Genomic DNA, 24,111 nt, shown 5'->3' with positions numbered 1-24,111 from the left:
TAAATCTTTAATATATTCAAAAAATGCGGCAAAATTTAAATAAAATTTGAGAAATCCATTCAGAGTATGTCCGTCTTTATTCATTCGCATGAATTAAAGAGAGACCGATATATTCACGGCATTATCCTGTCAAATAAAAATTGCCATTTCTGACTTGGACCAATCAGCTGACACCACGAGTGGCTGGTTATGAAGGACTGATATAGTCCCGAATTTTCAAAATTTTAATATGAGTATTGTTCAAACATTTCCAGAAAATGGTAAATCCAGGTATATTGTATAGTGTCCTAGATAATATGCATCATAGCATTTGGTTAACGTTCGCACCTTATCTGGCATTTATTGCATTCGAAGCTTTAATACATGGTGAGTTTGATTTTTATCATAGGTTTGCAGAATATTTAAAACAAACTGATTTTATTTATAAGCACCGTATTGAGACTGAAAATGATAATACAGTATGCCTAATTAAAACAGTAAGAATTCGAGATAATAACATAGGGTTAATATTTAAAATCATATGTAACTTACTAGCAAAAATTTCAAAAGGACCTACAAAAGATAAATATTTCGAAGGAACTAATATACCTATCATTTTAGCTTCGGAAGGCTTGTCGCAGAGTGAAATAGACAAACATTTACAATTAGGAAAGGAATATTTATCCAAAGGACAACTAGCTGATGCTTTAACTCATTATCACTCAGCTGTGGGTATGTATACTTATTATTTTCCTAAATTATCTGTTGTGTATTTCTCATATTTTTCCCTTATAGATGGTGATCCGACAAACTATCTGACATATTTCAAAAGAGGCACCGTATATCTAGCTTTAGGAAAATCAAAAAACGCTCTGGGAGATTTCGATAAGGTTATCGAATTAAAACCGGATTTTGTAGCTGCCAGAATTAACAGGGGACAGTTATATCTTAAGCAAGCGGATTATGATCTTGCCCAGTTAGATTTTTATAATGTTGTAAGTATTTTTATCTTCTATATCTATATATGTGAGGTCATATTGGGTATATCATTTTTGTTCTAGTTAAAAATAGATCCGTATAATGTGGAGGCCAATGATCTTCTTCAAAAAATTGATCCTGCAAAAGAACGGAAAAGGAGTGCAGAGTATTATTATGGACATGACGATTATAACAGTGCCATACACTATTTGTCTGAAGCCATTGAAGTGAGTCCGTGGGCGACAGATTTGTACAAATTTCGGTCTGAATTGCATTTAAAGCTCGGCGATGATATGGCAGCCATATCAGACATTAGGTGGGCATAGTTGCATTCAAACAATTTTCTCTATTACTATAGTGCTTTCTCCATATTTTAGAACTGCAACAAAATTAGGCAATGACAATACAGACGATTTCTTGGAGCTGTCCCAGATGTTGTACAAGGTGGGACATGCTACAGATTCGCTGAAAGCCATAAGAGAATGTTTGAAATTGGACCCCGAACATAAAAACTGTTTTGCTTTTTACAAGAAAATAAAAAATGTGGTGAAGTACTTAACTGATGCGGATTTGGCGAATGAAAATAAAGAATATGTGAGGTGTATAGAGAGTGCTAATAAGGTATGTAATTTTTTATATTGTATGATTGAAAAAACGGCGTTTTATCTTAGCAAACGCATACATTAATCACATGATATGTTTTTGAGGACTTTTTGACCTTGTTTCGTTAATATGATAGTATTCTAGCTTTATTATTATATTAATTTTATGTTTTTTTAATTTTTATTAAAAAACGATAATTCTATCACTCGGTTGGATAGTCTGGCAGCTGTGGCCATTAAACCAAAATACTACTACATCTTTATCATTGACTACTATAGTCTATAAAATGAATAACTTTGAATTTTGACCGTTATTTTTTACCAACATGGCAAATATAAAATCCCTCTATCAAAAAAGTTACTGATATTCTTTAAATTGAGTGCCTGAATGAATCAGATAGGTAACTCTTTTTACTTTCGTGAAATAGAAAAGGAAAATAATAAAACAAGTGACAGTTCTTCCTCTTCTTGCAAAAATCAACACGAAATGTCATAATTGACAAAAGTAAAATGTCATCAGCTTTTGACATTTCAAAATATTAGACCAATGCCGTCTCTAATAGAACAGCCTCGGAGCAAGATTTATGACGTCACGCTAGTTGATACTACGGATTAATAAATATGTTGGAGAATACATGGAAACATAATTACTTCTCGTATTTTTGGTTTGTATTTTAAAAATGATATAGTTTACTTAAAATATACATAATATACAGTTAATAAATACAATATAATATATGCATATTTATAGTAATAAATACTTTGGCAAATAAACTATGAACCACACAAATGCAGCAAATGTTTTACAATATACAAATAATGAATAGGTGGTACATAAGATAATGGGTAAAATGCAAAATATATTTTAAATTTTGGGGTTCGAAAATCGATCTAATTTAACAAAAAACATTCAATATCTACTAATAGTGATGTATTATTATTTGCATTCACAAAATTTATTTATATATTATAATGTTTACTGCAATTAATAAACTAATATAAACTTGTCAAAAGATGACCACATATTTTTTTAAATTGTTATTCTTAACACAAAAACTATCTACATTGACTACTAGTACGATTTTAGCCATATTGTAAAACATTTGCTGCATTTGTATGGTTCATAGTTTATCGGCCAAAGTATTTATTACTATAAATAGGTATATATATTGTATTTATTAACTGTATATTATGTATATTTCATGTAAACTATATCATTTTTAAAATACAAACCAAAAATACGAGGAATAATTATGTTTTCCATGTATTCTACAACATATTTATTAATCTGTAGTATCTAACTAGCGTGACGTCATAAATCTCGTTCCGAGGCTGTTCTATTAGAGACGGCATTGCGTCAGCATGGCCGCAAGTTGCTAACCTAATAAAATTAACACTAGAAAAGCCCGCGGGAACTGTCAAATTCAAAGTTATTCGTTTTACAGACTATACTAACTGCTACTTACCAACAATTTGTTTTGTGTGGTCTGTTTTTGTTTAAATGTTTTCTTCATTATTCATGTTGGCGATTTATATTTAAAAAATAATGTTGTTAATGTTAGTCGTTAGGCAAACTCATAGAATATGATTATGGATATGGTATTTCTTTTCCATAATCAAAATGGTCACTCTAAATTTTGTATAACCAAATTGTCACTCTACATAGTAGCTGTCTTTTTTAGACAAATGTTACTTGTCATTATTTAATTCATTATTTAAATTCTCAGAATGTTGTTAACAAAAAAATTTCATCTTAAAATAAAATTTTAATCAATCACAATTGTTTATCTCCATAATTTGCCGGATTAATAATACAGAAATTACAGTTCAATTACAAACAATTTATTATTTATAGCGATTTACAGTAATTTTATTAAATTATATATTCTCGTTGAACACTCGTTCTACATTTCTTTCCCCATGCGGAAATATTCGTGATTTTTTTTTACTTTTAGTCTTGAAACGTGCGTTACTTTAAATCAATCAGCAAAAAAAAACCGTCCGTTACAACCATTACAATAAGATTATTTTTTTAGGTTTTAAAACAGGAAAAAGAAATCCAGCCAATAATTTTCGAAGCAAATCGTTTTTTGTGCTCATGCTACGTGAACACTGAGCAATCGGAAGAGGCGATCTCTGCCTGCTCCGACGCTCTACAAATCAACGAAGAATCGAACGTTTACTGTGATAGAGCCGAGGCATACCTTCAAACGGAAATGTACGATGACGCGATCAGAGACTACAGAGCTGCTCTGGAAATCGACAGGCATTTGGATAGAGCCAAGGAGGGTTTAAATAAGGCGGAAAACAGGCAGAAACAGGCCGAGAAGAGGGATTACTATAAGATACTGGACGTGAAAAGGACGGCGACCAAAAAAGAGATCGTTAAGGCTTATAGGAAAGCGGCTCAAAAATGGCATCCGGACAATTATCAGACGGACGAGAAAATGAAGAAAATTGCCGAGAAAAAGTTCATTGATATAGCAGCGGCTAAAGAAGTAAGTGATTTAACTATAGGAAAATCCAAATACATCTAATTTCAATACATTTTAAAATTTTCATGTATTTTAAAGTTTTGTATACAGGGTGGTTCGAACTGTATTACTGTACGTCATATATGTCATCGAGCACGTGCGTTGATTGTAGACAGCATTGTTGCCAGATTGTAATCGGAAGAGAAATATTTTTCAAAAATTTGCTATAGATCTATTAAAAATTCTAAAATAAACTTTAAATTGTTAACAGTTTTAAATAGTTTCAAGCAGCGCTGAAAAACAATATTTTTAAACAAAACATGTTTTTTTATTGTTTAAATTTGTTTTTATGGTTTTAAAGAACATTGTAAATACAAAGTCGAAAATATGTTTACAACACTTTTATACTGTTTTAAACATAGACTTAAAATAAAATATAGACTACACTATTTACATCTCAACGCGGTCAAACAATCTTTTTTGTACACATGTTTACTTCTGGGTACAGTCGACCGAGCCTTCCTCATTAAGCCTATGTTGTCACGTCTTTAATATTACCAATATTTTTTTTCTTGTTATACACATATATTGAGATACTAATACTACAGTTTAATAAAGTAGGTTTTAATATTCCATAGATGTATTAAATAGTCCTTATACTACTAAATTATAAGTCGGATACTGTTTAAAAAGGATAAGTTCTTTACAATATGACAACACCGATTAGAGGCGAGGGAGCCTATTCATTCATTTATTACCTTTGTTGCCGCTATGTCCCCGGCTGTATTAACGCATTTTCTTAGCTTGTAGTCCTTAAGTGTTTATTTTATTTACTTTTTCTGTTCAAGAACTATAAAATATGGTTCGCCAGTGCCAAATTTGCAAGAAATTTGATTTAAATAATCCATTTAAGTCTCGAAACGACTTTCGACCGGTAGGCAACTCTCAATTTACCCATTAGGAGTCAGTGGCGTTGTTGTAGAAATGCGCTTATTTAGATAATATTTTAGAAAAATGTAAAATCTGAATTTTTTCTCTTACATTACATTATTTACTTACTTACATTGTATCAATATCATAATTATAACCCTGTTAATAATTAATAATGTTTTTATTAAAAATATATTCCGGTTTATTCTAAAATTATCTTCAGAATCTAAAATAACATACAAGAATTTTAAAATGATATTACATTATGAAACAATATTTTTTAATATACCGGGTCATCTCAAAAGTGGCTCACCCCCTATAACTTTTTTATTTTTTCAGATAAAAAAAAACAGATTTGTGTGTTAGTAGGTATATGACATAAATTAGGATTTATTGACGTATTCAATTGTTTTTGGTCTCTTCCTTTTTCACCGAAATGATTACATCGTTTGATTTTTAAAGGCACCCTCGGTATATTGCTACTTTTTGATAAAATATGACACTCTGAATAGAATGACATATCATATGTCAACTTTTGGCATTGTCGCTTAAAAACAAATCGTATTTTAAATTTCAATCCAGGGTGCCACGGTGTTGTTAAAAACACTAAGTTTTAATCAAGGAGCCTTGGAAAAATAGTTTTGATCGTCTAATGGGTTTCGTGTCTTGTCTAGGCCGATTAAAAGATGTACAAATCGTATTTTTAATCATACATATGTCAATTTTTTCAAATGGAACAAGGGTGACTCATTAGCATATTTGGAAAAAGCATTTTTTTATGAATATATTGATACCACACACTTGGTATTTCGAGTCAAATTGTCGTTATGAACCGCGTGTTACAATTACAATTAAACCATATGCGAAAATGTCAAAAGTTGACATATGATATGTCATTCTATTCAGAGTGTCATTTTCTATCGAATAAAGTAGAAATATACCGAGGGTGCCGTTTAAAAATGAAAAGTTATAGTCATTTCCGGTGAAACAGGAAGTGACCAAAAACAATTGAATGCGTCAATCAATCCTAATTTATGTCATATACTAACATACTAAATCTTGTTTTTTTATTTGAAAATATAAAAAAATTATGGGGATGAGCCACTTTTGGGACGCACCCGGTATAATAAAGACAGTACCGAGTTAAATAAATGTAGTTTTCATTTTATCCACTTCCTATCATCTTCCTTGCTTTAATGAAACATTTATGTTTTCTCTAATTTACGTAATAAGACATCACTTAATCAGAAAAAAAAATTACAACAATCATATTTTTTTTTCTCTTCCTGTCACCGATTCTATTATATCTGTGGAATAGATCCTGTTTTGATTAATATTAGGGGTTGTAAATGTTTGACTTAAATTAATAATTTATTATTAATTTCAAAAATTACGTAATTTCGATTATAAAATTTCTTCTATAACGTGTATTTTATTATTTTTATCCTTTTTGGAATCTAATACGTTTTTTCTAAACTTTTATTCAAAAAACCTGTCCTAAATCTTAATAAAATATAAAAAAGTTTAAATACGATATATTTTTAATTTAATTATAGCTTCATTAAAATAAAAAAATTACCCGGCTATGATACGGAGAGTTCAGGTGTACTTGAGAAACGAAAGACAGTGTTGTGTTCCTCGTCAGAGTCGTCAGGGAACGACCGTTACGACAGAGACAACCTATCTATCGCTCGTGTCGCACTCGTTATAACCTAAAACAATAACACAACAATAACAAGACATTGTCTGACCGCATGTTCCAGCTATTTATAAATGAGATGCTCAGTCTATATTTTATTTTAAGTCTATGGTTTTAAACCATATCATGTTGAGTAATGATAAAGCCAAAGGACAAAACTTAATTCGATTTTAGAAACCTTAATGGTGCTCCTCCAAGTAGTAGTACAGAATTAGTAGTTTATTTAGACGATATTAAGTTGAGCTGATTACTGTTCTGATTCCTTTTGTATTATAGTTGTTTTTATTTTGAACGAGTTTTTCTCATTTTTTATTGAAATAAACACCTACACTAAACCTATTTAATACTCTGTTTTAAACAAATATTTAAAACAAGTAATGGTGTCTTAAAAACATTGTTTTAAACATTTTGTTTAATTAATAAACAGTCTGGGTTTTGTGGAAATAACAATTGTTGTTGAATAATTGTGGAAATAATTCAAAAAATTGTTCTTTGAGTCTTTTTAGATTTCCATCGGATGTAAATCGGCAAGCTGATAGTAGTTATCAATTAACATTTAATTATATTTGTTTATTTTAGAAGCTGAGATATTATGTAATTAGTTAAATGTTATTATTTTTTTTAGCATGTGTGCAGATTTTAAAAATAGTTTTTTAGATATACAGGTTGTCTAAAATATGCGCATAAAATATTTTTTGGTCAGGGGATTTTCCATAAAATTTTCACTCCAATAATAATTTACGAGATAATTTATATAAATTGATTTTTGAAACAATTTTAGAGTAAATATTTTGTACATCTATAGTCTCCGCAAATTATTCATATTTTTTAATTGAAAGAATTTTATAATAGCATAATCTCTTATAAATTTAGTGGACTGTATTTTTTTATGTTTTTTTTTATTTATTTTTTATTATAAGTGGTCGTAATATAACAATATTCAAAATATTATAGACAAAATATTGAGTTTATATTTGAGGGAAGAAAAGTGCCACACCTAGCTTTAAACCACCGTAAATATACAGGGTGGCCCATTAGTGCGAGGAAGTCCAATATCGTCGTCGTTGTCGAAGATGTGAAAAAAGTTTATTCATATGTTTCAAGGTTTATAAAGGGGTGTATCCTAAAATATTTTGTTATATACAGGGTGTCACAAAAAAAGTTATGGTAAAGTTAGTTTGATTTTTTTTATTATTTTACATCATTCTATATACATTATTCTATATTGGGTATTTTTATGGCGTCACCAAAATCGCAATATTTAAAATGGTATATCTCAACTTTTTTAAATGCGACATTCTGTATATTATTTTTCTGTCAGATGCAGAATTAAAAAGTGAACATTTTTTTATTAATTTAAAGTGTTTCTAAATTTTTACCGCTGTCGCAGATATTCGCAGTATTATATTACATATGGCTCTTTCAACAGTAATTTTTTTTCAAAGCCACCTAATATGATCTTTGCCTATCTTGTCTTGTCAAAAAATGTTCACCTTTTAATTCTACATCTGAAAGAAAAATAATATACAAGGTGTTGCATTTAAAAAAAAATGAGATACAACATTTTTTAAATATTACTATTATAAATATTTTATATTATATTTTATATATTACTATTAATAAATAATAATAAGATAAAGTAAATTTTTCTACACGAATTTATTCCGATATCCTTCATGTTTAAGAAAACATAGCAAAGTATTAATAAAGTTATATTCACTCTAGTTTTTTACCACTTTTCCTATATAATGTTTTTAACCAAAGTTTTAGTAAATAAGAAATAGATTGGCAACACCGCAGTGTGCTTTAAATAAAGACAGTGTACTATAGCATAATTTTATGCCGAATCCAGTTATCTACAGAAAATTAAACTTTCTTTAAATAAAAAAAAGTCGTAGAAAATCTCTGAAATAGATAATAATATAAAAATATGTCATTATATATTTTTTCCGCATTTCTTCCCATCAGAAGATTTTCAGATACAGAAGAATTGTTACCTACACGAAATGTGAAAATATTCTGTTTTCAAGCAAGTTTTTACTCGATGATCATTTTTTTTATTTTATTTTATTGTGAACTCATATTTTCCTAAATACATATCTGTGAAACTATGGCGAGTGCTACGTCTATCCTTTGCCTAGTTAATAGACCACGACTATACAGCTACGTCGTCGGCTACGGAGGCGAGAACAAGGTCATATAAAGTGGCAGAAAAAGAACAAAGGATTTGACAAGCAGTAAAACTACTAGTTTCCTTATACTATGTCTCAACTAACGTTCAGAAAATTCTGGCAAATGTCAAATAAACGTGGCACCGCTGCAACCGCTTCCTCGCCGTTGCCAACACAATATCGAGTGGGAGATTTAAAACTCATTGAAAACGTCCCATAAGCGCCATATTTGTGTAGTGGTAGCACTGCATACATTTTTGGTCCTATTCTAAGAGAAAAACTAAATATGGATGTATGTCCTAAATATCTTAATTTCTGAGATATGGGGTGGTAAAATATTCTAAAAAAACTTTTTTCCCAATAACTCTGATTTTATAATAGATATATTTATGAAACTTAATACACGACTTCTATGCATCAAAATACATAAATAATTTTTTGGTATACAAAGAATTGTATTTACTTCAACCAGTGTCGTCCATAAATTATTTCTGCATCGACTGGAAGGAAATTAAGAAATAAAAGGTATTTTTTGTTAATCAAAATATGCATTTTGATGCATTGCAGGACAATTTGTCAGTATTTTTTTATTTTGTCAATATTGCAGGACAATTTGACTGGAAATACCAAGTATGTGGTACCAAATTATTTGTGAAAAAATGCTTTTTCCAATTATGTTAATGAACCACCCTTGTTCCATTTGAAAAAATTGAGATATAATTAAAAATACGATTTGGGCATCTTTTAACCGGCCAGGACAAGACTCGAAACTTCGAGTTCCGGGCTTTACGCCCTGGGGCTACTCGAGAACGGTTCTGAAAGGAGCTGTGCGCGATAGCCTCGTGCCGCCATATAGCGCGGAACAGTTCTGGATCGCGTAAGAACGCGATACTCCCAAATCAAGAGAACAGTTCAGAGCTGCTCAACTGCGTGAAAGGAGGACAGCAAATGTCTGACTGAATAGAACAATGAAGTGAAAATTTAAGATTTAAGGTTATGGTTCAATGCAGTTGCAAAAAGGTAGTGGCTCGACGTCCTACCAACGTAAGAATAAGGAAATCTAAACAACGTTGGAATTAGTAAAACAGACGACGTTTGCATAACGTTGGAATAGGTCCTAAAAGTGACGTCGGAAAACTCTTTATTGCCCAACATTGTAACTACGTTGTCCGAATCGCCTAAGATCGCTTAAGCAAAAAAGGTTACAACACAACGTTTATTCGACGTCGCAGAAGCTTTTACTTTGTTCTAGTACTAGTTCAAGGTCGGCACAACGTTACAACAACGTTTACATTTATTTTAATGCCCAAGGTACGGAGCTAACTATTTTTTGTAACTACTCCAACGTTGTGTTTGGGTAGTGTTTTACTTGGGTAGTTTTATACAGATAGGGACGAAAAGTTATTACTCTTCAAAACAGTTAAAACACATGTAGATGGCGCCCCTTACAAATAGGAGACATATTGACATCAAAATCAAATTTCTCATGTCAAAAAACTCCCAGACGCCAATTTTCATCCAAATATTGACGTTACTTCAGAAATTATTTGGAAAAAATCAAAATAAAAATGAAACTTCTACACCCTGTATCTCCGAAACTAACCATTTTAGGACATACATTTATACGAACTTTTTTACTTATTTTTATCTGAAGAATATGCTGCCGAAATTTCCGGAATACAGTTCGGACCACCCTGTATATTCATATTTATGTACTCTACTCTCCGTAAGAATATCTTTTCTCAGTACCTGATTTTTTTTCTGATTTTCAGGTTTTGACAGACGAAGAAAAACGAAGACAGTACGACAATGGTGAGGATCCGTTGGATCCAGAGTCGGGGAAAAACCCGAACATGCACGCCAATTTCCATAATTTCCAGGGTTTCCACGGGAGTCCGTTTCAATTTAGGTTCCATTTTAACTAGTTTGTACGAATTAAAGTGATGATTTTTTGCCGAATGTAGACTATATGAACGCTTGGAGTGAATGCGACGGTTGATTTACTATGGAATGTTACGCCACTGATACGTATTTATGTATAAAGTGTATTTATTCTTGTTTTATAGTTTTGTAATGATACATAATTATGGTAATGTATAAAATAAAATATGAACTGAATTTACCCTATATATAAAAATTGTACATAAATTAATAAAATATATTGAAATTTGTTTTTTGTGTGTTCTTATACCTTTTTTCCCAAATATAAATTACTATAGAACCTTTACCATACCTCTTTTCTTAAATATAAATCACTAACCAACTGTGACGTTCTTTTTTTTTCGATGCTATAGTGCCGTATGATAATTAAAAAAACGCCGAGTTGGCTTGGTAATGGCGATCAATGATATTCCCGTTTTATTTTTGATTGTATAGTATAAGTATACGTACCGTATGATCGAAAAAAGAGGCGTCAAATAGGCATGGAAATGTCTATCAATGATTTTCCTCATTTGTTTTCGATGATATAGTAACGCATTGTCGAAAAAAGCCGTCAAGTTGTCTTAGATCACAATAACGACCATGATACCTATTCCCCATTTTTTTAATCGATTCTATAGTACTGTATGATTGAAAAAAAGGCGTCAAGTTGGCTTGTCTAAATAGCGATGAATGATATTTCCATTTTTTCCGATTCTATAGTATGTTTGATCTTTGAATCGATGTTCAATAATCCCTATCCCCATAGATTTCTTTATGCTTCTGAAGGCGTCAAGTTGGCTTAGAAATGCAGATCCTCATATAATTTTTCATATAAAATTACAGCAATCTTCATTTCTAAGATAACTCTGAACCCTTTTTTTACGATAATCTGATTTATGTACCAATTTTACCTAAATATTTAGTAGGTAGGTGTAATTAAAACTTGGTCATATAACTAGATATATTTTAAATTTAAATAAAGACAGATATATTTTAAAGTTTTTTTTCCTGTCATAATAAATAATTTACATTACTTTTTTATTTGTCTAGGCTTTAAATTACTACATACTTAATGTAAGCCAAAGTATAATTAGAAGTATTTAAAAAAACTTAATAATTTACCTACTTATGTTTAAAACCTGTGGTGAACAATTTTGGATTTTTTTATGAATAAATAACATAGCAATATTCCAAATTTATTTAACGAGTTTTTTTATTAATTATTATACATATATACAGGGTGGCGCACCTCATTCACCTCGGTTGATTATACGAAAACGGAAAGATGTAGAAACAACCCATACAGCACATCAAATCACATTTACGATGTGTTTACATTATTAGATGTAGACACAGGGTGACACAATTCCCCCGATGTAAATATGCTACGTTTACACATTGTAGTTCAACACGTATGCACAAAGTTTAAACGTCCGCCTCACAATGTAGCCACAGTATAGCATTTACGTATACACAAAGTAAGGGATACACAGTGTGCCGTAGGATACACAGTGCTTGTGTATTACGTTTAAACTATGTTTACACATTGCAGCTGTGACTACCGCGTGTATACGTATGTATTTTGCTTCGTATATACATCTTGTGCTAGATAAAACTACTTCTTATGAACGAATTTAGGAAATAATACAAGTTTTGATGCCTAACTTTTCGTTTTTTTCAAGAAATATATATTCAATGATACCAATTATATTTTTTAGAACGAAAATTCTTAGTTAACCAGTCTAAACACTGGTATATCGCCACGATTTGGTGGACCTCGTTTAGTCATTTTTTTCTCCTCTTTTCCCTCCAAGCAGTTAGTTTATTAGCATACTCATTCATCGAGAACTCTGTTGGACTTTGTCGTATTTTATTTCCAAATTAACAATCTCACCTTTAAATTTTATATGAAACCGATTATTGAATATTAAACATATCTTTATATTGATCCATCAATAACTTACCGAATATCATTGTAAGAATTTCTTTGAAGTGTTTAAATCTTTCTTTCTCTGGTCCATTTAGATTTTTTTTATTTCCAAATTAAAAAAAATATATCGCTGAGCTAACTCAGCTAACCTATCTTTATCATTATACGAGAATATTTGGAGTTTTCATTCATTGGAGTCAAAATTTGGTAAATTGGGTATCGAGTAAGGAAAGAGTCGCTGCTATAATATTAATAATACTCTTAGGAAGGTGTAACAAAGTAATTAAAAACGTGTACTTAACTTAAAATCTCTTTTAAACTACACACAAGCAGAACATTGATATAGAGCTTCCGAATGATAAAACAATAATGGTTGCTAACACATACCACTCCTAGAAAGAAGAAAGGAGAGAGGACACATAAGATACACTTGGTCGGTGTGAGCCACTGAGGCTATCCGCGCATGTGCACACCTTCATTTCATGCTAGAATGTAGACACAACAGTACACTATTACAAAGTGTCTATATAGATATTTATATTATGTGTACACGTCACATTTTTACAAGGTGTGTACTATAGGCACAACTATGATACGAAGTATCACACATACATATGACTTATACATTGTATGTCTGATATACTGACGTCAGATTTGATCATTTTAATAATTATTTGTTACGTTACAAAAAACTCTTTAGAATCTTGAGTGCATACGTTATACAACTAGTAAACACTGTATCACACAATTATATCAATATAAACCTGCGTGTATCTCATATGTATATGTTAGAACTAGATGAACACTTACGTTCACTTTAACATATGTTGTTTCTCATGTGTCTCCCTTGTAGAAATGTAATTTCATTTGGACGTGCTATATGGGAAAATATTTTAATAACTCACAAAATAATATCACTAGTAATATATCTATTCGTTCCGCCAGCAGATACTGCTTTATTTTTCTTGATGAAGTAATGAATACTTACTTATTAAACTATTGTAAGTAAACTTAAGTAAACTGTTATAAATTATAAATAATAATGTCCATAAACTACTAATGTCGACTTTGAAAATAGTTACTAACTGTCACTAGAAAATTGCCATGGCGACACCAGCCATCTTGATTGCAATTTTATTTAAAAATCGCTTTTTATTCAAAATCTGAGCTAGATAGGTATAGGAAACCCAAATATAGTTTGAAAGAGCATTTGAATCTGCTTCGATTTATTTAAAAAAATACAGGGTATTGCATTTGAAATAACGAAGTTTTTATATAAAATATATCCTTAAAATAGATCAGCAACTTTTGTTAGCCCTGTATAAATTTAAGGAACCAATATCATTTTTCAGTAAAGTTTATGTCTCTACCTTTAAACTCAGCATAAGAATTAATTCTGAAAAGTAATGTACAGGGTGTTAATAGTCTATTCTATTGTAGCATGCAAATTTAAATATCTTTAAATATCTCAAAAACTAAAAATTTTCAACATATTTAACCCTTATAATAAATGCCTTTTTTGGACCCAAGAATCCAAAAATGAAATAAAATACCGGGTGTTGCATAAGAAAAAATATAACTTTGGTATGGATCTTAGTTCTGAAACACCCTGTATATTTCAAAATAATTTTAAATTGCGCACATTGTCTCCCTACATATACCCATAAAATATTTTGTTTCTACATCTTTCCGTTTTCGTATAATCAACCGAGGCGAATGAGGGGCGCCACCCTGTATATATAGTATTGTACACATTGGTCGAATGTTTTCTTCTTTGGATAAAGGTGCTGGCATTCTAGAATATGATTGAGTTTTTTCCATAAGTACTGCATGCTAATTTAATTCTTCTATCGATTTCTGGTAGTAAAGATCCCGAGTATATAATCCATTTATAAATACCGTATGATCGAAAAAAAACGGCGTCCAGTTGGCTGGGAAATGAACATCAATGACATTTCCCATATAAATTTACATATAAAATGACAGCGATCTTCATTCCATAGCCATCGCTGACGCCGTTTTTTCTCGATCATACGGTACTTAGTGTTAATGTCAGTTTTTAGTAAATAACGTCTACAGATTGACCTAGCCAAAATTATCACACCGAGGGAGTAACACCCTATAGCTGTCGTTGACGCCGTTTTTTTTTATAAGTTCCGGACATATAATAAAAAATTATAAACTGTCCTAATTAATTAAAATTTATTTTTTATAGTTTTTTTTCAGTAACAAAAAGCAATAACCTGACATGAAATATTTTATTTCCATTTTGAATTATTACATATTTAACCCAAAACAAATCTATAATTAGTAGTAATTTGTATAAATTAATATGTACACGAGTAGATATTTTAGGTGTGATTTCCGCATAAAAAATACGTAATTATTTGCTTAGACATTTTTGATGTTTTTTTTTTTCTAATAGGCGTAGTTGCATCACAGAAAACATTTAAATACATAGATGTACTTTTTTATCCCTGAGTACTTACTACAAGATTTATCTTTGTGATAATATGATCGATTAATTATTTTTAAAGCAATTAGTTACAATTTGTACAAATTGAGATAGATTCTATTTTGATGTCTATTTCATGCGTCAGAATTAATAGTTTTTTTAATTAATTTTATACAAAAATTTTCCTAAATAGTCTACAACAGAATAATTTATTCAAGAAAACGGTTTTATACAGGAAGAAAATGAAATACTAATTACTCTAAAACTAAATGATTTACTAAAAATTACTCCATCTTTGTTTAATTTTTCAGTCCAAGGATTTCAGGATTTCTTTGTAGAATTTCTCTTGAGCTCTTTTGCTCTAGGATCTACTCTATGCTTAGCCCTTGTTTGAAGTTGATTTTGAAGTTTCTAATATAATTTACTTACATACGGGAAGAAAATGAAACACCAATTCTTAAACTAGATAATTTATTAAAAATTACACCATCACTATATTGTCTATTCTACTAGAAAGATCATCCTCGTACAAACTAGACTCACTACTCGTACTCCTAGCCTCGTCGTCCTTGTCGTTTTGAGCCACATCACTGGAATGAAAAATGGTGTCCATCAGCAAGTCTTTGCCGCACTCTGATATGCTCCTTATCTTGTACACTTTCAACGAACTAAAATTTGTTTCAGTCTCACCAACCGGTATCAAGATACCTCTTCTTATCCTAACAAGCACTTGTTTGTATAAGGACCCACCACTTTCAAATCGATAGTTTGCAGTTTTTCCAAGCTTTTAACAGCTGGCAATACAGTCCCTCCTATTTTTAAATCCAACTCTGTTCTTTTATCAGCTTCATTTGGGTCTCTGATGGAATCTGAGTCGTTGGTGGATGCATCTTCAAGTGATTCGTCGAATCTTTCATCTTCGTAGCTGGTGTTGTCAGTGTTGAACTCATCAGTTGCCAGGGAGTTATCTGTTAGAGTCTCCAAGTTGTCTTCTTTGGTTTCCAGTAAGATTTCCTGGTCGCTGAAAGTAACGCTGTGTCTTTGGGAGTTTTTTTTCTTTTAAAGGGGGTCGATTGGTGTGTATATCATGATGTGTTTCTTGTGATAATGGAAAATGTTAGCGCAGTCGTAGTATTTCAGAATCTCTTTGTAGATTTGTCGTGACCTTTGAAGATATTTTCTTCTTCCAGAATCTCCTCAAGTTTCCAATATAATTTAGAATCATTTATACAAGAAATTGGTACATACATACATACATGAAAAAAATAAAAACCAGTTCTTATACTAGATAATTTATTAACAATTACACCATCACTATATGGTCTATTTTACTAGAAAGATCATCCTCGTACAAACTGGACTCACTACTCGTACTCCTAGCCTCGTCGTCTTTTCGTTTTGAGCCACATCACTGGAATGAAAAATGCTGTACATCAGCAAGTCTTTGCCGCACTCTGACATGCTCCTTTTCTTGTATACTTTCAATGAACTAAAGTCCGTTTCAGTCTCACCAACCGGTATCAAAGATACCTCTTCTTGTCCTAACAAGCACTTGTTTACATAAGGTCCCACCACTTTCAAATCGATAGTTTGCACTTTTTCCAAGCTTTTAACAGTTGGCAATACAGTCCCTCCTATTTTAAAATCCAACTCTGTTCTTTTATCAGCTTCATTTGAGTCTCTGATGGAGTCTGAGTCATTGGTGGTTGCATCTTCAAGTGATTCGTCGAATCTTTCATCTTCGTAGCTGGTGTTGTCAGTGTTGAACTCATCAGTTGCCAGGGAGTTATCTGTTAGAGTCTCCAAGTTGTCTTCTTTGGTTTCCAGTAAGATTTCCTGGTCGCTGAAAGTAACGCTGTGTCTTTGGGAGTTTTTTTTCTTTTAAAGGGGGTCGATTGGTGTGTATATCATGATGTGTTTCTTGTGATAATGGAAAATGTTAGCGCAGTCGTAGTATTTCAGAATCTCTTTGTAGATTTGTCGTGACCTTTTGAAGATATTTTCTTCTTCCAGAATCTCCTCAAGTTTCCCATATAATTTATAGAATCATTTATACAAGAAAATGGTACATACATACATACAGGAAGAAAATAAAAAACCAGTTCTTATACTAGATAATTTATTAACAATTACACCATCACTATATTGTCTATTCTACTAGAAAGATCATCCTCGTACAAACTAGACTCACTACTCGTACTCCTAGCCTCGTCGTCTTTTTCGTTTTGAGCCACATCACTGGAATGAAAAATGCTGTACATCAGCAAGTCTTTGCCGCACTCTGACATAAACAAGCACTTGTTTACATAAGGTCCCACCACTTTCAAATCGATAGTTTGCAGTTTTTCCAAGCTTTTAACAGTTGGCAATACAGTCCCTCCTATTTTAAAATCCAACTCTGTTCTTTTATCAGCTTCATTTGGGTCTCTGATGGAATCTGAGTCGTTGGTGGATGCATCTTCAAGTGATTCGTCGAACCTTTCATCTTCGTAGCTGGTGTTGTCAGTGTTGGACTCATCTGTTGCCAGTGAGTTGTCTGTTAAGGTCTCCAAGTCGGCTTCTTTGGTTTCCAGTAAGATTTCCTGGTCGCTGAAAGTAACGCTGTGTCTTTGGGAGTTTTTTTTCTTTTAAAGGGGGTCGATTGGTGTGTATATCATGATGTGTTTCTTGTGATAATGGAAAATGTTAGCGCAGTCGTAGTATTTCAGAATCTCTTTGTAGATTTGTCGTGACCTTTTGAAGATATTTTCTTCTTCCAGAATCTCCTCAAGTTTCCAATATAATTTAGAATCATTTATACAAGAAATTGGTACATACATACATACATGAAAAAAATAAAAACCAGTTCTTATACTAGATAATTTATTAACAATTACACCATCACTATATGGTCTATTTTACTAGAAAGATCATCCTCGTACAAACTGGACTCACTACTCGTACTCCTAGCCTCGTCGTCTTTTTCGTTTTGAGCCACATCACTGGAATGAAAAATGCTGTACATCAGCAAGTCTTTGCCGCACTCTGACATGCTCCTTTTCTTGTATACTTTCAATGAACTAAAGTCCGTTTCAGTCTCACCAACCGGTATCAAAGATACCTCTTCTTGTCCTAACAAGCACTTGTTTACATAAGGTCCCACCACTTTCAAATCGATAGTTTGCAGTTTTTCCAAGCTTTTAACAGTTGGCAATACAGTCCCTCCTATTTTAAAATCCAACTCTGTTCTTTTATCAGCTTCATTTGGGTCTCTGATGGAATCTGAGTCGTTGGTGGATGCATCTTCAAGTGATTCGTCGAACCTTTCATCTTCGTAGCTGGTGTTGTCAGTGTTGGACTCATCTGTTGCCAGTGAGTTGTCTGTTAAGGTCTCCAAGTCGTCTTCTTTGGTTTTCAGTAAGATTTCCTGGTCGCTGAAAGTAACGCTGTGTCTTTGGGAGTTTTTTTTCTTTTAAAGGGGGTCGATTGGTGTGTATATCATGATGTGTTTCTTGTGATAATGGAAAATGTTAGCGCAGTCGTAGTATTTCAGAATCTCTTTGTAGATTTGTCGTGACCTTTTGAAGATATTTTCTTCTTCCAGAATCTCCTCAAGTTTCCAATATAATTTAGAATCATTTATACAAGAAATTGGTACATACATACATACATGAAAAAAATAAAAACCAGTTCTTATACTAGATAATTTATTAACAATTACACCATCACTATATGGTCTATTTTACTAGAAAGATCATCCTCGTACAAACTGGACTCACTACTCGTACTCCTAGCCTCGTCGTCTTTTTCGTTTTGAGCCACATCACTGGAATGAAAATGCTGTACATCAGCAAGTCTTTGCCGCACTCTGACATGCTCCTTTTCTTGTATACTTTCAATGAACTAAAGTCCGTTTCAGTTCTCACCAACCGGTATCAAAGATACCTCTTCTTGTCCTAACAAGCACTTGTTTACGTAAGGTCCCACCACTTTCAAATCGATAGTTTGCAGTTTTTCCAAGCTTTTAACAGTTGGCAATACAGTCCCTCCTATTTTAAAATCCAACTCTGTTCTTTTATCAGCTTCATTTGAGTCTCTGATGGAGTCTGAGTCATTGGTGGTTGCATCTTCAAGTGATTCGTCGAATCTTTCATCTTCGTAGCTGGTGTTGTCAGTGTTGAACTCATCAGTTGCCAGGGAGTTATCTGTTAGAGTCTCCAAGTTGTCTTTGGTTTCCAGTAAGATTTCCTGGTCGCTGAAAGTAACGCTGTGTCTTTGGGAGTTTTTTTCTTTTAAAGGGGGTCGATTGGTGTGTATATCATGATGTGTTTCTTGTGATAATGGAAAATGTTAGCGCAGTCGTAGTATTTCAGAATCTCTTTGTAGATTTGTCGTGACCTTTTGAAGATATTTTCTTCTTCCAGAATCTCCTCAAGTTTCCCATATAATTTATAGAATCATTTATACAAGAAAATGGTACATACATACATACAGGAAGAAAATAAAAAACCAGTTCTTATACTAGATAATTTATTAACAATTACACCATCACTATATTGTCTATTCTACTAGAAAGATCATCCTCGTACAAACTAGACTCACTACTCGTACTCCTAGCCTCGTCGTCCTTGTCGTTTTGAGCCACATCACTGGAATGAAAAATGCTGTACATCAGCAAGTCTTTGCCGCACTCTGACATAAACAAGCACTTGTTTACGTAAGGTCCCACCACTTTCAAATCGATAGTTTGCAGTTTTTCCAAGCTTTTAACAGCTGGCAATACAGTCCCTCCTATTTTAAAATCCAACTCTGTTCTTTTATCAGCTTCATTTGGGTCTCTGATGGAATCTGAGTCGTTGGTGGATGCATCTTCAAGTGATTCGTCGAATCTTTCATCTTCGTAGCTGGTGTTGTCAGTGTTGGACTCATCTGTTGCCAGTGAGTTGTCTGTTAAGGTCTCCAAGTCGGCTTCTTTGGTTTCCAGTAAGATCTCCTTGATTTCCTGATCGCTGAAACTAACGCTGTGTCTTTGGGAGTTCTTTTCTTTTAAAGGGGATCGATTAGTGTTGTTTTTAGTGATGTGTTTATTGTGATAATCGAAAATGTTAGCACAGTCATAGTATTTCAGGATCTCTTTGTAGATTTGTCGTGAGCTTTTGAAGATATCTTCTTCTTCCAGGATCTCCTCGATGCTTGAGAGTTTTGGGGCTGATTTGGATCTTTCCAGTGGTGGTCTGAAATACAACAAAATATAGATACAAATATTTTTTGAAATTAATTTTTGGAAAGAGTCTTGAAGCAATTAGGTAAATGACTCATTCAATGAGAAAACATTTACCTGTAATTCTGAGATCCGGTGTTCAACAGTATCTTCCTCCTGGGCATGCTCGGGTTTTCGTACACCGAATTCACCAGACTCAGTCTCGCGTTCTGTTTGCACAACTTCTCCTTCTTGAACTCGGCCAAGGCCAAGGCCAGCGACTCCTTCAACTCCTTGTCAATCTTGGCCGCCAGCTCGGAGGAGGAACATAACACAGCGTGGCACCTCAGTTCGTGTCTCAAACGACGACCTTCGTGCCGGTAGATCCAGCAGAAAATCCTCGGGAACTCGGGGGGAGCCGCGCACGTTGTGAGCCTGTGCGCCCAGTACTCGGTGAGTCCGTGAGTTTTGGTCACCACCTTGAGGCTTCCGCCGGATATGGTGAGCTGCATCGAGACGTCGGGCCTGGAGGATTGAGTGTAGTTGCGCCATAGAGTGGTTAGTGGTTTTTCTACGCACCCGTCACCTAGAAGTAAGGAAGAATATAATTTTAAAGCGATCAACTCAGTAACCATCAATTCAAATAATATTGGAGTGCCCAGAGACTTTTACCTCGGAATTCAATTACTGTCAATGTATTAATGTGTAACCTTCTCTATTGTGTTTTATAGATAAAATACTAAAATATTTACCCCTTTTTTTTCGTTGCTTTTAATTTTTTATTTTAGTAATTTTAGTAAATTCTTAATTATTTCCTTCTTAATATTTTGATTCTTTTAATTCTTTTTCTAAGTAAATTTATTGAAATAAATAAATCTAATGCATATTATGCACCTATTCTGCTTATATTCTAATCATTGAAATTTTGATTGAAATCGAATTATACAGGATGGCGCGTCATATGCGACGCGGTTTTTGCAAGGAGAACAAAAGTTTGTATTGAAGTGAAATTTTCTGAGCTTATGTAAGTCAATTTAAAGTATTTTCTAAAATTAGTTCTACACGGTGTCCCCAAAAAAAGTTACAAATCAAAGTTATGTTTTTGTAATGGAACACCCTATTTATTAATTGATTTTTGGATTCTAGTAAAAAATAAAGGTTTGTTTCATTAGAAAATTATATGACTAAAATGTATAGTTTTTGAAATACATTCAACGGCACGAAAAATGGGCATCTTAAAACTTTGATGTATTTTAAAGGTTAATATATTTTATTTTAATGGGCCGATTTTGATGATTTTTTAAGCAGTGTGTTGCCAAATTATTTGACTTCTCTAACTGGCGAACAAGTCAATACGTCTTGCTTAAAAATAAATTGCATCTATTTAAATATGCCGCCACATTTGTTACTTTCCTGGGTGGCTAGATGGCGCCACTTCAATATACAGATTACAGATTTCTTTACAAATTTGAAACCGTTTTGAAACTAAAAAATGCATGGGAGTTAGCGTTCTTCTTTAGTGTGTTCTGTGGTGTATAGTCACTCTTCGTGCCTACCTTCCCTCGCCATATTGGTGGTAAAGGCTCAAACCGATAGAGCTATCGGCGTTTGTTGGCATTTTGCCAATTTGTTTGGGAAAACCCTCTGAGCAGAGGCAAGACTTTTATTTTAAACGTAACATTTCCTAATACCTTTTTTTTGTACAGGGTTTTATTTTACGGTACGCATTTTGTTTTATGGTAGCATTTTCTGGTGCCATTTTGTTTTTTGTACCTGACATTTGGGCCACGTTTTGTCCCTACATTTCATACCGGGAATAACGGAGGAATCTCCTGAATCCACAGAAGTTTTCGATCCTGCCTTTGCAGAGACGTTTTTATCACAATCCAGTTCCAGTAGCAGTTCACCACAACCAGCTTGTAACCAGAACGTATAAAAAAGGGCCAGATCATTTCATTTTATATATATTTAATTTAAGTTCATTTGAATGCATTAAGCCCTTCAGGCATATTATATATTTGATTGCTTTAGAGTCACTTTGAAATATTTTATTCATGTTATGCATATTTCTGATATCTACATAGTACGGTTTTTTTAATATAAAGAGTCCCTATATTTTGGTACCAAGATCGCCAGACTTTTTGCGGAATAATTAATAAAATATTAATATTCAGAAGCGTGCAGATTTAACTAACTTTTGAGTGATCTATTTTGATACATACAATTTACCAACAAGTATTTTCAAATTTCTTATTTTATTCTACTTAACATTTAATTATTAATTAGACTTAGTTATTAGTTTATCTCAGCGTTTCATTTATGTAATTCCTAAAATAAGTAATACCTATATTCTGAGTTGATTTCTCAGTTCTCAATTTAGAAGTTTTCGAAAGTAAATGGAAAACTGAGTGGCGCCCAGTATATTATAAAGACGTAAGTATCACAATTTAATTTTCACTAGCTTACGACCCATTGCTCACCGGCGAACAGCTCCGTCGCATAGTATTAGTTGTTTTAATATTTTTTCCAAAAGATAATTCTTATAAAAAAACATTACATCATTTTTTATAACTTCTAATGCTACAAATCTTCGGATTTTCACGGGGTTTTTAAGAAGACGTTTTAAGAGACTCTCTTCTATGAACACCATAGTAGATTGAAGCTAAGAAGCAACTGCGAATGCAGATTCAGTGGGGAAATGGGGAAACACCAGAACACCTTTTCACTGAGTGCACCAAGACGACAACCATTCATGCCATAAAGTTTGGTACAACTGACATCGGAGATGGAGACATGTAAATTAATAAATCTGGTAGGAAAGTAGGAAAAACCAAAATGACTTAGATGCATTTAATAGATTATTCAAACTACATAATTTGTTTTGTAATACGTTTTACAAAGAAAAGGAAATATTTAAATTTGACCACAAAGTAAAATTATTAAAACCGAACCACAATATTTTTGAAATGTAATGAATAATGTAAACAGAATTACGGCAATTTTTCTAGGAAATAAGTATATAATAAAAAACACTAGCAGTTTTAAAATTTATTGCATTTTCATGTCTCCGTTCATCGGATGTACGATTTGTGATTAGTGTCATTTTATATTTTCATTTCCATAACGATTTCGCTGTTTCACTTATAGTCTAAAGCTGTACGTACACTGGTGCGATCACGATTCAACTTGTCGAGTTTGATCGCGCGATCGCGACCCAACTGATAGGAATTTTCCGTTATTTTGTGTGTTTTTTCTTGTTGCAATTTAGAAATGGAGTTAACAGAGCAGCTAATTAAGGCTGTAAAAATACACAAAATCCTATATGATTTATCCGATCCAAGTTACAAGAATAATAGAATTAAAAATAAAGCGTTTTAGACAAAGTTGGAGTTGCAATTGGATCGGATAGTACATATTATGTATACATTTTTATTGTTTAAGTTTAAATATTGTAGATAAATATTTCAGAATTTTTTTTTTCGGTATACATAATTCACATTTTTAATTTGTACCTATGTATACCTAAAGGATAGCTCACTACATATAGGTACGGCGGTGAACGTGAACGCGTTGGTGTGTGCTAGAATGATCGCTCATGTTATCGCTGCCCTGATCGTGATCGTGATCGCGGCCGTGATCGCACTAGAGATGGGCGGTTATTGGTAAAAAACCGGTTATAGGTTAACCGGAATTATCTTTAAAAAATAATAACTTGACAAAATTAACCGACACAAATTAACCGGTTATTCAAATAACCTAACCTAGCAAAACTAAATATTTAGTTTTCCTAT

General features: G+C 32.5%; 2 protein-coding genes across 2 annotated transcripts in view; one reads left to right on the top strand and one right to left on the bottom strand.

The window, feature by feature from the left end:
- Positions 1 to 145: 145 nt before the first annotated feature.
- LOC115876484 (dnaJ homolog subfamily C member 3) lies at positions 146 to 11,005 on the top strand. The gene is made up of 7 exons (XM_030892282.1): positions 146 to 366; positions 601 to 711; positions 775 to 974; positions 1,041 to 1,273; positions 1,335 to 1,578; positions 3,596 to 4,057; positions 10,606 to 11,005. Exons 1-7 carry the CDS (start codon positions 258 to 260, stop codon positions 10,756 to 10,758), a joined length of 1,512 nt encoding a protein of 503 aa, XP_030748142.1. The 5' UTR covers positions 146 to 257; the 3' UTR covers positions 10,759 to 11,005.
- Positions 11,006 to 15,603: 4,598 nt separating this feature from the next.
- LOC115876554 overlaps positions 15,604 to 24,111 on the bottom strand; it is a 41,858-nt gene continuing 33,350 nt past the window's right edge. Inside the window, exons 3-9 of the mRNA XM_030892364.1 lie at positions 20,459 to 20,906; positions 20,097 to 20,354; positions 18,018 to 18,530; positions 17,277 to 17,748; positions 16,466 to 17,019; positions 15,971 to 16,162; positions 15,604 to 15,929 (exon numbers count right to left, since the gene is read on the bottom strand). Coding sequence (XP_030748224.1) covers positions 15,623 to 15,929; positions 15,971 to 16,162; positions 16,466 to 17,019; positions 17,277 to 17,748; positions 18,018 to 18,530; positions 20,097 to 20,354; positions 20,459 to 20,906 — 2,744 coding nt within the window. The 3' untranslated portion in view covers positions 15,604 to 15,622. The remainder of the gene's footprint in view (positions 15,930 to 15,970; positions 16,163 to 16,465; positions 17,020 to 17,276; positions 17,749 to 18,017; positions 18,531 to 20,096; positions 20,355 to 20,458; positions 20,907 to 24,111) is intronic.

This window comes from Sitophilus oryzae, unplaced genomic scaffold, assembly GCF_002938485.1.
Source record: "Sitophilus oryzae breed Bouriz unplaced genomic scaffold, Soryzae_2.0 scaffold_1436_pilon_pilon, whole genome shotgun sequence".
In the NCBI taxonomy this organism is placed as follows: Eukaryota; Metazoa; Arthropoda; class Insecta; order Coleoptera; family Curculionidae; genus Sitophilus; species Sitophilus oryzae.
This window is presented reverse-complemented; position numbering and strand designations above follow the sequence as displayed.

Coding starts and splice junctions, on each gene's coding strand:
- LOC115876484 (XM_030892282.1), top strand. CDS start 258: ATGGTAAATCCAGGTATATTGTATAGTGTCCTAGATAATATGCATCAT. Junction 1,274..1,334: donor GCAGCCATATCAGACATTAG/GTGGGCATAGTT, acceptor TCCATATTTTAG/AACTGCAACAAAATTAGGCA. Junction 4,058..10,605: donor ATATAGCAGCGGCTAAAGAA/GTAAGTGATTTA, acceptor TCTGATTTTCAG/GTTTTGACAGACGAAGAAAA.